The following is a 13,270-nucleotide window of genomic DNA, read 5'->3' on the forward strand; positions in this document are numbered from 1 at the left end:
GGCGGTCCCACTCACCGACACCACCTCCGAATCTTGCGCCCGAGCCCTGATCACCACCTGGATATCTCGCTTTGGTGTACCGGCCCACATTACCTCTGACAGAGGCGCCCAGTTCACCTCCAGCCTGTAGTCAGCTATGGCCAGCGTTTTGGGGACTCAGCTGCACCACACCACTGCCTACCACCCACAGTCGAACGGGCTAGTGGAGTGTTTCCACCGTCACCTGAAGTCGGCCCTCATGGCCCACCTGCGAGGAGCCAACTGGGCGGACGAGCTTCCCTGGGCCCTACTCGGCATCCGCACAGCGCCCAAGGACGACCTGCACGCCTCATCGGCCGAGTTGGTATACGACGCGCCCCTGGTCGTCCCCGGGGAGTTCCTACCAGCCCCACGGGGGCAAGAGGAAGATCCCGCAGCAGTCCTGGGCAGACTACGCGAGAAGCTCGGTAACCTGGCCCCCATACCCACTTCACAGCACAGGCGGAACCCGACCTGTGTACCCAAAGACCTGCAGAACTGTAAGTTTTTGTTTGTACGAAGGGGCGGGCATCGGCCACCGCTGCAGCGGCCATAAGAGGGGCCGTTTATGGTGCTCCGGAACAACGAGTCCACGTTCGTGCTGGACGTTGGGGGGAAAGAGGAGGTTTTCACGGTGGACCGCCTCAAACCGGCCCATGTGGACCTGGCACAACCGGCCGAGTTTCCGGCACCTCGGCACAGAGGCTGACCTCCCAAGCAGGTTCTGGCCCAGACTGTGGACATTGGTGGGTGTATCGCCGGTTCTGGGGCGGGGTGGGGTTATGTGGCGACCCATTTCCTGGCACATCCGAACCGGCTCACAATTAGATAGCCTACGGGGGTTTGCGAGCACAGAGCTTTGGAGCCTCTGCGCCATGGGGGGCAGGTTGAGGGAGGCTTAAAAGTGAGGCTGAGGATTTCGAATAAAGTTTTTTCCTTCGACTGCAGTTACCGACTCCGTGTCGTAATTTTAGCGCTGCGTGTAGCACACCGCTACAACACTTTCATTTCCTTAACTCTCACCTTTTTATCCTTACCCTTCAAGATTACTGGTTATGAACTTATTATCTTCTGATTTACATCTAATCACTTCCTTACAATTGTCTACCTAAATCCTCACCCTTCCCCCGTTTTTGCCTCCAGAAATAACCCTCTTCACTTCACAAAGTAAAAGGTGAGGAGGGGGAGGGAGAAACACAAGGAGGGGAAGGGGTGAAGTAAAGAGCTGTGAAGTTGATTCATGAAAGTAATATGGGACTGGAGAAAGAGGAGCATGATAGGAGAAGACAGAAGGCCATGGAAGAAAGGAAAGGGGGGAGGAGCACCAAAGGGAGGTAAGGTGAGAGGGGGAAAAGGAGATGGGGAATGGTGAAGGGGTGTTCATTCCAGAACGACTGGTAATGCACCCTCCCCCCCCCACTCCTTCACCATTTACCACAAAAGTGGTTTAATCATCAAGCCTTGCAGGCTATTCTCTGGCTGCAATGAGTAGAGATGAATGTGGAGAAGGAAGAGGAGGAGGCAAGATCAACTGCTCAAACAGAAGAAGAAAGATATTCATTATTACAGTCACAGAAGATGGACTTTCTAGCAGACAGAAAGTAATTTGGTCATCTATCAGAATACAGTTTTGTAAAAGATATAGTTTTGGTAGTATCAGTGTATTCAATATCTTGGGATCAAATGAATGTTGAAAATATAGGATGGCTGCTAATCAAGCCATAAATTATACTGTATATTTCCACACAATCAATTTAGCCAGGATTCAATGGCACACAGTTAGCGTCAGCTTAATGTCAAAATTCTATCACAATTCCTCTTGAGTCTTCCCGGATCTCAGTGAAGACAAAGGGAATTGTGATAGAATCCCTCCAAGTATCCACACTCTATTTCTAGCTTCTGGAAGTTAAACTATTTTTAATTGCTAAACCTTTCTGTCCACTACCAAGACAGTATGCCTTGGAAATGCCTCAAGAAATTCCTCGAAATCCAGGAGCATAAACAATCAAAGACCAGTGGTAGAGACATTCAAGGTCAATGTTAATGCCTCATTGTAACAAATCTCCTGTTCCCTCAGTGAACATCAAGAAGAAACCACCAACTGTGACGCGAGAAATGAGTAGTCAAATGATCTTTAGAAGATGGAATTAGCACATTGCATTGAGACAACACATGACCCTACACCACAAAGAGCACAGTTACAACAGTGGCAGACTCCAGTTCCAGGAATCTCAGCTTTCAATTGCTGAGGAAAATTTATTCCTATTTCCAGGAGCTAGGGGAAAATAAATGAAGATAGCTTCCAACAGTTCTATATTATTCTGCACTGCTATCTTTCCAGTCATTTCCCAAGCGATTTCAAGAGAAATATAAGAGGTAACCTGATAGATATGTACAAGATGATGAGAGGTGTTGATCGTTGGGTAGCCAGAGGCTTTTTCTGAGGACTGAAATGGCTAACATAAGGGGACATAGTTTTAAGGAGCTTGGAAGTAGGTACAAGGGGGATGTTTTTCACACAGAGTGTGGTGGATACATGGAATGTACTGTCAGCAACAGTGGTAGAGGCGGATACAATAGGATCTTTTAAGAGACTCTTAGATATGTACATGGAGCTTAGAAAAATAGAGGACTAAGTAGTAGGGAAATCCTAAACAGTTTCTAGAATAGGTTACATGGTCGGCACAACATTGTGGGCCAAAGGGGCTGTAATGTGCCACAGATTTCTATGTTCTATGTTAAAAGATATAATAGTGCTAAAATCCCTGCAGAATTTTCTCTATTTCTGCATAAATATGACAAAAAATGTGATCAGATCTTCATGCAAGTCCTAAAACTAGATAAAGAAAACCCAATTAAATAAATAATCTGCTGAGTTCCTCCAGTATTCTGTGCGCACTGCCCTGTATACTGAAAACACACTTTGATAATAAATATACTTTGAATCAGAATCAGGTTTATTATCACTATCTTATATAACGTGAAATTTGTTATTTTGCAGCAGTTGTACAGTTACAAAGGCAGAATACTCAGGCTCCAGGTAAATATGCATGAGGATAGAAGTATGGAATAAATAAATCATACGTGGATGGGTCAAAAACTAATTGGACCATTCAAACAATATATTTGCTGCTAGCTAAATTAAGTCATATACAGAAAAGAGAATTATAAGTGAGGATATTCATTAAACCCAGAGTCACATAACTCGAGAGGCTCAAAGCTAGATAAACCCAAAAGGTTTCCTTACACGCCAATTCTCAGCCAAGCCCCTCCTAAACCCAGCAAAAAAAAACAAGCTTCAAAACATCTTATATGCAAGCCATTAAGTCATTTCCAATGCGGTACCTCTAAATCCTCTGCATGGTGAGCTTCATTCTGCCCCATTCTTTTCAGTTCACTTTGTCAAATCCTCCCAAAAGGCAGGTGCTTGTCCAGAATACAAGGGTGGAAAGTGAAAAGAAAAAAAAAACAAAAGCCACAAATAATTCAAGTTCTCAATCAGCTTAAATTCCAATCTCTTCAACAGTACGGAAACATAACAGGCACAGTCAGCAGCTTTTACTTTTCTCTGAAAGCATGCAGTACCATGAATTATAGATTATTCCCAACTCTTCACCCAAATCACTTCTACTCTTACATCTTCAAAGGAAAATACTGTGGGCAGGCTCTTGTCTTGAAAATACAAGGAAGGTAAGAACAGTCACATGCAGTCTACAAGTAGGTTGTTGTTGCAAGCGCATGTACATTCATGTTAAGAATGGCTGAAGTCTTGAACTAATCTGCACTTCCTCTTCGTGCCTATACAGGAATTCATATGAACCAACAATGCTTTGTACATGCTTGGAATTTTCCGGCAAGACATTTGTTGGAGCACTTTAGATTAGGTTTTCCGCATAACTGTTTTATAAAAGTTTCAATTTCTTCTAAATTAGCATTGAAAATCCAATGTTTTTGGTGCCCGTCTCAAACTTTTTCCCCACATTAACAATTTCACTTGACCACTGTTCCTAGTTAGATCAGCTGTTCATAACCTGGAGCTGAGCTTCCACCCAAGTATCCCAACCATCACTAAGATTTCAATCATGTTAAACTAAAATAGACTTTTTTGTTTTAATGATGTTCTTCTTTGTAAAATATTGTGTAAAATTTGTATTTGGGTTTATTATGAATACTGCTTACATGATGCCATGTGCCTGTGATACTGCTGCAAATAAGTTTTTGGTTGCATTTGTGCATGTATATATTTGCGCATATGACAACACAACTTTGACTTCCTTTGATCTGCAGAACATTCCTTAATTCCTCACTCCTATTCCAGCTACTTTCAAGTCTGGCAATGATCAACTAATTGGCCAGCTATCTTAGTCTCCCCTCCAAATTTTTCTATTAATTTCCATCACCCAACTGTTATTAACTGAGCTTCCAGATGTCTAGCCCCTAATTTACCTCAAACTCTGGCTCTTTCTATTCCTTAAAGATCACTAACAGGTGCCACTCAATTGCACTGGAAACACCTTTCATCGTTCTTGTTTAATTTATATGTTTTTCAGGATGCAAGAGTCATTGACAAGATTAGCAACTTTTGTCAATGGTAATGGCAAGTTATTTTTAGGGAACAAAATAATCCTTTAGGAGGAGGTACATCCACATACTATTGAGCAGGCAACAGCACTGGGTAGATAGGGATACCATTAGTACCAGGAGTTTTTATTTTCCCCATCACCTGGAGTGAGAATTAAAGAAAAACAATAAATGCTTTTTCTGGTAATGATCACATCCTGAAAAATGAATAAATTTAAAAATTGATGAAAAGTGTTGCAATTAGTGCTTTCAAGTGACACAGCTATAACAAAGAACTGTACAAGACAGGAAGAGGTTTTCATACCACAAATTAAAAATTAAATTAATTACTGTCTGCCTGAAACACATCCTTCCATATTCACATGTCTAATTAAAAGCTTGTAAAGGCCAAACATCATTCGTGCTTCCACCACCAAGCTTGCCAGCAAATTCCAGAAATCTACAACCCAGAGTAAAAAAGATTGCTCCACATCTTCGAATTTACCACTCAACTTAAATGCATGCTCTGGTAGGAGCTGCATTCAAACTCAATCATGCTGAATTGCTTCACTGGCTAGATTTGTATCTTGAACAGAGAATAGTGGTTGTGCTCACTGAAGGCAACTCATTGCAAACACCAGTATGCCTACTGAATTTCTCAGCATGGCATCTTAGATGCAGCAATGTTAAACTGTTTCATCAATGGCCTTCCTTCATGATAAGGATGGAACTGGTATGGCCACTGGTGATTGGTCTATGTTGTGCTTGAGTGAAAGTTCCTCAAATAATGAAAGACTCACAACAGTCAGGGGTAAGGCGATAAATAAAAAAAACAACATATATGCTCCATTAACATCAGGCAGATTTCATCTTGAACAATGTAGTCTAATCATTAAGCTTAACAATAGTATTGCAATTAATTATCATACGCCAGCTGTATTACCATTTCTCTGGTTACCAAAAAAACTCAAGTAAATTGATATCACTCAGGCAGAAGTAGCTAGGTGGATTGGTGTAGCAACCACTAATCAAAATATTCTTTAGCAAAGTCGCAATCCTTGGACCCATCTAGTAAGTGTACCCTATCTTCGCAAGGGAACCAAAATTGCATACAATGCTCTCACTGCCTCCACCCCCAATGCTCAGAACAATTGCAACAAGAGTTCTTCACTTATATTTAAGACTTTGTGGAACAGAAGATACAGTACAATGTTGTCTCAGAATTGTTTGTTTCACCTACACATTGACCTTCAATGACTTGTATTTTGGCATCACTCAATGGACTTAGGACCTCAAGCCTCGGGGTCACCTGTTTACAGCTACCAGGAGAGAACTATCTGTGCTGATGCACTCCACCAGCGTCGGTGTGACACAGCACCTGGACAGGAGACAGTGCTGCCCTCCTATTTGGCAGAAGACAAGCTCGATTGTGATCAACCTTAGACTGATGGTGTGAGTTTCAGGCTCTTTTATTGCTTGATTGTGATATCATTTGTGCTTGCTATCTTTTGTGTGCTTTGTGCTGTGTGCGTCTGTTGGTACTCTGTTTTGCACCTTGACCCCAGAGTAGCACTGATTTGTTTGGTTGTACTTATGAATATTCATGTATGGTTGAATGACAATTAAACTTGAATTGAATTGAATAAGCACAGAGGTCCCTTTGAATATTAAAATTATTAAACCTTACCATTTAAAGCAAAAATTCAACTTTTCTGCAAAGATGGTAACTTCACATTTTTCCCACACAATGTATTTCATCTGTATTGTTCTCAACCATTCACTTGTTTATCCAAAATCCCCTGAAGGCTCTTTACACCCTCCTCCACACTTTTAGATTCACATGGTTTAGTACCATCAACAAATCTGCAAATATGACATTTGATCCCTCAGACACCTTTTTGACAGACTGTGAAAAACTTGAGTCCTAGCTTTGATCCCTATGGTTTACCTACCCCTAATCTATTTTAATTGCTGCTCTGCTTTCTGTCTGATAAGCAACTCTCAAACCATATTAGGATATCACTCCAAAGTCCATGCGCTCCAATACTGAAGAAATTTTGTACAGGATCTCAAGAGAGCCTTCTGAACATTCAAACACAAATACACCTCAATCATTGGTTCTCCCTTAACTACTTCCTTTGTCATATCCTCAGAAATCTCCAGATTAGTAAAACACAGCTTTCTTCGCTTAAATCCATGCTAATTCTGTCCAGAACTTCTATTATTTTCAAGGTGCTCAACTATTAGGTGGCACAGCAGTTAGAGCTACTACATCATAGCCCCAGCGACCTGGGTTCAACCCTAATCTCCTGAACTGTCTTGTGTGTAGTTTGCACAGGAACTCTGGGCTTTCCCTGTGGGTGTCCTCCATATTCCAGCCATGTGTAAATTCTCCCTCCTCTCTGGATGAAGGGTGTGGAAGAACTGGGGGTGGGGGGAAATTAAGGGGTACATTAGGTTACAAGGGTATCTGGGGAACAGGATTGAGGGGGATGGCATAGATGGGTACCAGGTTGTCAGTGCAGTTATGGTGGGGCTGAAGGGCCTCTTCCCTCATTGCATAACTATTTCTCCACATGCTCAGTTTTTAAAATCTATGTCATTATAGACAACTCTTAAACACATTCATCCCAAGAAGCAACTCCACAAATTTGTTAGATTAGGATGTGCTGATCAGAGTAAGCAGCTTATTGGTCAAAAAGACAGCATCCATCATTAAAGAGCCCCATCACCCAGGGCATACCCTCTTCTTATTGCTGCCATCAAGGAGATGGTACAGGAGTCTGAAGACACACTCAGCATTTCAGGAACAGCTTCTTCCCCTCTGCCATCAGATTTCCGAATGGACAATGAACCCATGAACATATTCTCAGCATTTTTCACCTCTATTTTTGCACACTATTTACTTATTTTTTCTATACAGTACTTGTTATTCTAATTCGGGGGTCGGCAACCCGCGGCTCTGGAGCCGCAGGCGCCTCTTTTACCTCTGTGCTGCGGCTCCCTGTTGCTTTGGAAAATAATTGGTCAGTATTTAATTAAAATGTATTTATGTTAGTTTGTTAGTTTTTGAAATGTAATTCTAAATTTGAAGATTATGGTGATCTTGTACAATCTAAATAAGACGTTGTGGCGACCCATTTCCTAACACATCCGAACCGGCTCACAATTAGCCAGCGTTCAGGCTAAGGGAGATAGCCTACGGGGGTTTGTGAGTACGTGTCTTTTGCAGCATCCGCGCCCATGGGGGCCAGGTTGAGGGAGGCTTAAAAGCAAGGCTGTTTAGTTCGAATAAAGTTATTTGACTGCAGTTTACTGACTGCGTGAGCACACCGCTACAAAGTGTTTTTATCGCTATTAATATACGTCACCACTGCCAATACCTGACACCCGTCAGTGCGCGATTTCTTTAATTTTTCGATCCAAGGTAGGCCAACTATGGAGAATTCTAAAAAAAGAAAAGTGACTGAAGAAAACAGAACGTTTAATGATATGTGGACAGATTCATTTGCTTTCACTGTTGACGAGACTGGTTTACCGGTATGCTTAATATGCAATGAGAAACTAGCAAACAACAAAAAGTCAAATGTCGCAAGGCATTTCCAGAATAAACACGCAGCCTTTGCTCAAAAATATCCGGATGGAGATGAGAGATAAAAAGTCGTTTCGGAACTGATGCGGAAGGTTGATCTGAGCAAAAATCATTTCAAGCAATGGATGAAGTCTGGAAAACCAACGACATACGCTAGTTATATTGCCGCTCAGGAAATAGTCAGGCACGGGAAGCAGTTTACAGATGGTGAATATATAAAAGAATCTTTCATTAAGATTTCAGAACATCTATTCACGGACTTTAAAAACAAGAGTGAAATTGTGCAGAAAATCAGGGATATGCCCCTCCCTGCAAAGACTGTCAAAGACAGAACCATAAAAATGGCAGAAGACATCACAAGACAGCAAATTAAAGACATCAATTCAGCTGTGGCCTACTCGATTGCCTGTGATGAGTCTAAAGACAAAGGTGATATTGAACAAATAGCGCTGTTCTACCGGTATGTAAACTCTGCCGGGCCACAGGAAGAACTGATTGAGTTGATACCTCTAAAAGACCAAACACGGGGGGAGGACATCTGTGAGGCTGTCTTGAATTGTTTAAGAGCCAAAGGAATAAAGACTACCCACCTGGTGTCAGTAGCTACTGATGGGGCACCGAATATGACGGGAACGCACAAGGGATTTGTGGCTTTACTGCAGAAGTCGCTGGACAGAAAGCTGCTGACTTTTCACTGCATCTTGCACCAAGAGGCACTGTGCGCTCAAACATTTCCTCTGGAATGCACAGAAGTAATGGATGTTGTCATTCAGATTGTCAATAAAATAATGGCAAAAAGTTTAAATCACCGTCAATTCCGTTTGTTACTGGACGAGCTGGAAAGCGCATATTCTGATCTCCTGCTGCACAACAAAGTCCGGTGGCTGTCCAGAGGGGAGGTGCTGAAACGCTTTGTCGCGTGTCTGGAAGAAGTGAAAACTTTCCTGGGCAGCAAAGGGCTCACCTTTCCTGAGCTGGAACAGAGTGGCTGGAAAAGCTACACTTCATGGTAGACATGACAGCGCACCTGAACACGCTGAACACAGCTCTTCAGGGGAAAGGATGTACAGCCCTACACATGTTGGAGGATGTTTTGGCATTCGAGCGCAAGTTGACAGTGCTTGCCAGAGATTTACAGAAAGGCACTTTGTCTCACTTCCCCAATTTGAGAGAGTTCAAACAAGGTCACGACATGATAAATTCGGAGTATTTACATTCTGCAATCATCACAATGCAAACATCGTTTGGGAAACGCTTCTGTGAGTTCAGAGAGGAAAAAAACACATTATCCTTCCCGGTCACTCCCCTAAGCATCAATCCATCCCTACTGAATACGACTGCATTGGCAGGTGTGAGTAAACCTGATCTTGAGATGGAACTGGCCCACATAGCCGACAAAGACATATGGGTGTCCAAGTTTAGACGCTTGACAGCAGACCTTGAAGATGTTGCCCGTCAGAAGGCCGTTCTTGCTCAGAATCACAAATGGAGTGATATTGAAAACCTCCTAAAACCAGACAAACTTGTGTTCGAAACATGGAATGCTATCCCCGACATTTATGTAAACATTAAAAAGTACGCGCTTGGAGTCCTGTCGATCTTTGGATCCACATATGTATGTGAGCAGGTGTTCTCCAACATGAACTTTATTAAAAACAAACATTGTGCACGCCTCACAGATGACAGCTTGCGATCCTGTGTAAAGATGAAGGTGACGTCATACAGCCCTGATGTGCAGGTGCTGTGCGCTGAGGTCCGGGAGCAGAAATCCCATTAACCAAGTATGATAAATATTTTAATTGCCTATTATTTTATGTATATTCATATTTTTTCATTGTTCAGTGAAATAGTCCTTTTATTTTTCAGGTTGACAGCTGGCTGACATTATTTTTGGTTTGCTGCTGGCGGAAAATTTAAGTTCAGCGTTTTTCATAAATACAAGAAGGACTCAAATAGACATTGAGTATTTTACTTAAAAGTAACCTTCAACCCAACGTCTTTTTTTCGGAGTTCAAAATGTTTTTGTTGCATGCAGAAATGTAATTTTGTTTTCTCTGCAGGAGTTCATCAATTTCATAAATGCAACACATTATAGTTTGTTTATACATAGCATAAAGGCAAAAAAAAATGTTGTATGCAGTGTTATTTCATTTTAAATGTCAAACGGGTTTTGCGGCTCCCAGTGTTTTCTTTTCTGTGGGAAACGGGTCCAAGTGGCTCTTTCAGTGGTAAAGATTGCTGACCCCTGTTCTAATTAATAGTTCTTATTACTATCTATTGCAATGTACAGAGTCACAAAACAACAAATTCCATGTGATATTAAACCTGATTCTGATTCTCTCTAGTATAATACTTGAGTGCCCTTCACCTGCACAACAAAAAAACACTTTGGGTACTTGTGTGATTCCATTATATCAGCTGCATTCTGGTGTAGTTTTTCCTGGAAGGAATAAAATGCTATAAAATTTACAGAAGAAGTGCAGTACTATGACCCCTGTGTTATCTTAAGTGAATTCAAAATCCACAATTAAGTGAATTGTGCAACTTGATAAAGGAGAAAGTGGAGTCCCTTGTGCAATTGTGGTCTTGCTTAATAAACATACAGCACATATTTAGGCAAACCTACTGTTACTTTGGCACAAGCTGGTGGTTGCTGACTATTTATTCAAACTTGTCTCAACTCCAATAAAAGTAGTCACGGTAACAAAACTGTATCAGAGAGCACGGAGCTGGGAACTAAACATGCTGGTCGCATGCTGGCAGAAAGCAATAGGACAGCAATGTAGTGTATAATTGAAACCCATCCAGCAGGGCATTTCCTGCAGGTCTTCATTTCACTGAGTCATTTCCAGCAGTGTTCTTCCCGAACCATATTTACATCAATGACACTGGATGATGGAACTTTGACCAAAGAAACATGGTGAAGAGCCTGCAATCTGGACGATTTGAAAAGTTTGAAGTTCAGCTTTGAGCATTGTCTTCATCCCTCTAATACACAAAACCAAATGTCGTGCAGGTAACCGCACCTCATGCCAATGCACAAGTGCAGTCTATCAAATACAAACTCGAAATGGAAGACGTAGAAAGAAAAGGGGGTGGGAAGCTATCCCAGATAGCTTCAGAGCTGTGTAATTTGTTTCCAGGGTTTGCATTCACTATAAAATTTGTCTCAACATTCAAGATTATATTGGGTAAGTGAATGAAATTAGATAAATGAAAGTAAAGCAGTACAAACCACAGAAGGAAAATTATTGTATTAATAAACCAGGGCTTTGAATTTGTGAACCTGAAGGGAATAGTTCCTGACATCACTGACACAAAAGTGACTAAATAAAACCATTATTCTTCTAAGAAGGGGAAATCTTCCGCCACTATTTGCACACTTAGTTGCCAATTCTATCACCCAATTTCTTTCAGAAAATAAGGCCATGCAGTTCATCATGCCTCACCATTCCAGAAAGAAGGAGCTGCACCAAAATTAAACAGTTCCAATTTTTAAACATCTGTTATTATTTGTTACTACCTGTTACACTGCTGGAATTTAGGGCAGCTAACTGTTATAGTTTAAGTGTTCAGAAATCATTAATGCTGACAATTGATGAATAAAATACACATTTAAAAATGCATGCAAAAGGAGGAGGGAAATAAAACAGGAAACATTATAACCTTGCCATGCAAAGCCCCAGAATTCATACACCACTGCAAACAATATGAAGTTCAGTTCCTCATGCAAGTCATATACTTCTTGTGACTGCACAAAAATATCCAATATAACCAGAGCAGCTTCATATTAAGTCTTCTGTTGCATTAGACATGCAAAGATGTGACACCAACATAGTAAATACCAGAAAAAAAACAAATTGAAAAGCACTAATGTATATGTTAGAAATCTGCAACAAAAGCAAAATATGCTAGGAATGCTGTTTCATTTGGCAGCATACTTGTATGCAGTTGAATGACAATAAACTTGAACCTTGCTGATAACAATTTCAGGCAGCGTGTTAGGATAGGAATAAAGAGTTCTTCTTTTAGACCGAGACCCTTCATCGGGATTGGACAGGAAGGGGGAAGAAGCAAGGATAAGGTGGTGGGGGAAAGGGTACAAAGTAGAGGTGGTAGTTGAAGCTGGGTGAGAGGGTAGATAGTTGGGTGGGGAGAGGGAGGATGATGTGAGAACCTGGGAAGTGATAGCTGGAAAAGGTAAAAAGAAATCTGATTGGAGAGGAGACTGAACCATGGGGGAAGGAAGGAGGGGTGAGGCACCTCAGGCGAGTGATAGTCAGGTAGGAGCGGGAGTTAGAGAGAGGTCAAAATGGGGAATGCAAAAGAAGAGATGGGGAAAGGAGAGAAATTACTAGTTGGAGATAACAATTCCATTCTATCCCCCATAGTTCAGTTTCTTCCCACATACATCCATGGCATTTCACACGTTCTTGATCTCTTCAACAACTTTCAGTTCCCTTGCCCTGATCGCCTCACTTTCACAGTGGATGCCCAGTCCCTATGCACTTCTATCCCGCATCAAGAAGGCCTTGCTTTTCTCTAGACAATAGACCTAACCTCTACCACCATCCTGCTCCATCGGGCAGGAATGATCCTCAATCTCAACAATTTCTCTTTCGGCTCCTCCTACATTCTCCTAGCCATGAACCGCAGCTATGCCTACTATTTTTGCTTGCTACATGGAACAGTCCCTGTTCCAAGCCTATACTGGTGACACTCCCCAGTTCTTTCTGTGCTACATTGACCACTGCATTGGTTCTGTTTCATACACCCATGCTGAGCTTGTCAATTTCATCAGCTTTGCCTCTAACTCCCACCCTGCCCTTAAATTCACTTGGTCCATTTCCGACACATCTTTCCCCTTTCTCAATCTATGGAGTCAGGCTACCACTGACAAACTGTCCTTGCTGGGCTAACACCTCCTTCTGTAATTGGATCTTGGTGGTTTTGACGGAAAGACACCAGCCAATCTGAGCTGGCAGCAATATCTCAGCTCAATCACACTGAGCACTGGTGCCCTTGGGGCTGTGTGCTGTGCTTTGCTGACTCATGACTGCACTGCCTGATCCAGCTAAAACTGCATCATTAATTTCACTG

General features: G+C 42.0%; 2 protein-coding genes across 7 annotated transcripts in view; one reads left to right on the forward strand and one right to left on the reverse strand.

Annotated features, from left to right (window-relative positions):
• LOC132406448 (general transcription factor II-I repeat domain-containing protein 2B-like) overlaps nt 1-9,225 on the forward strand; it is a 32,854-nt gene extending 23,629 nt beyond the window's left edge. The window contains exon 2 of one of the 2 annotated variants that reach the window (XM_059992137.1): nt 3,545-9,225. In XM_059992137.1, the coding sequence (XP_059848120.1) occupies nt 8,254-9,183 (930 nt within the window). In that variant the 5' untranslated portion in view covers nt 3,545-8,253 and the 3' untranslated portion in view covers nt 9,184-9,225. The remainder of the gene's footprint in view (nt 1-3,544) is intronic. The other variant, XM_059992136.1, reaches the window with a different exon arrangement.
• Nucleotides 1-13,270, reverse strand: part of pnpla6 (patatin-like phospholipase domain containing 6) — a 225,509-nt gene that overhangs the window by 209,727 nt on the left and 2,512 nt on the right. For 2 of the 5 annotated variants that reach the window (XM_059992131.1, XM_059992129.1), the window contains exon 2: nt 3,364-3,444. The exons of 2 other annotated variants lie outside the window; for them this stretch is intronic. In XM_059992131.1, coding sequence (XP_059848114.1) covers nt 3,364-3,402 — 39 coding nt within the window. In that variant the 5' untranslated portion in view covers nt 3,403-3,444. Of the gene's footprint in view, nt 1-3,363; nt 3,445-13,270 lie in introns of those variants that run through there. One more of the 5 variants, XM_059992133.1, reaches the window with a different exon arrangement.

Source organism: Hypanus sabinus, chromosome 16, assembly GCF_030144855.1.
Source record: "Hypanus sabinus isolate sHypSab1 chromosome 16, sHypSab1.hap1, whole genome shotgun sequence".
NCBI lineage: Eukaryota > Metazoa > Chordata > Chondrichthyes > Myliobatiformes > Dasyatidae > Hypanus > Hypanus sabinus.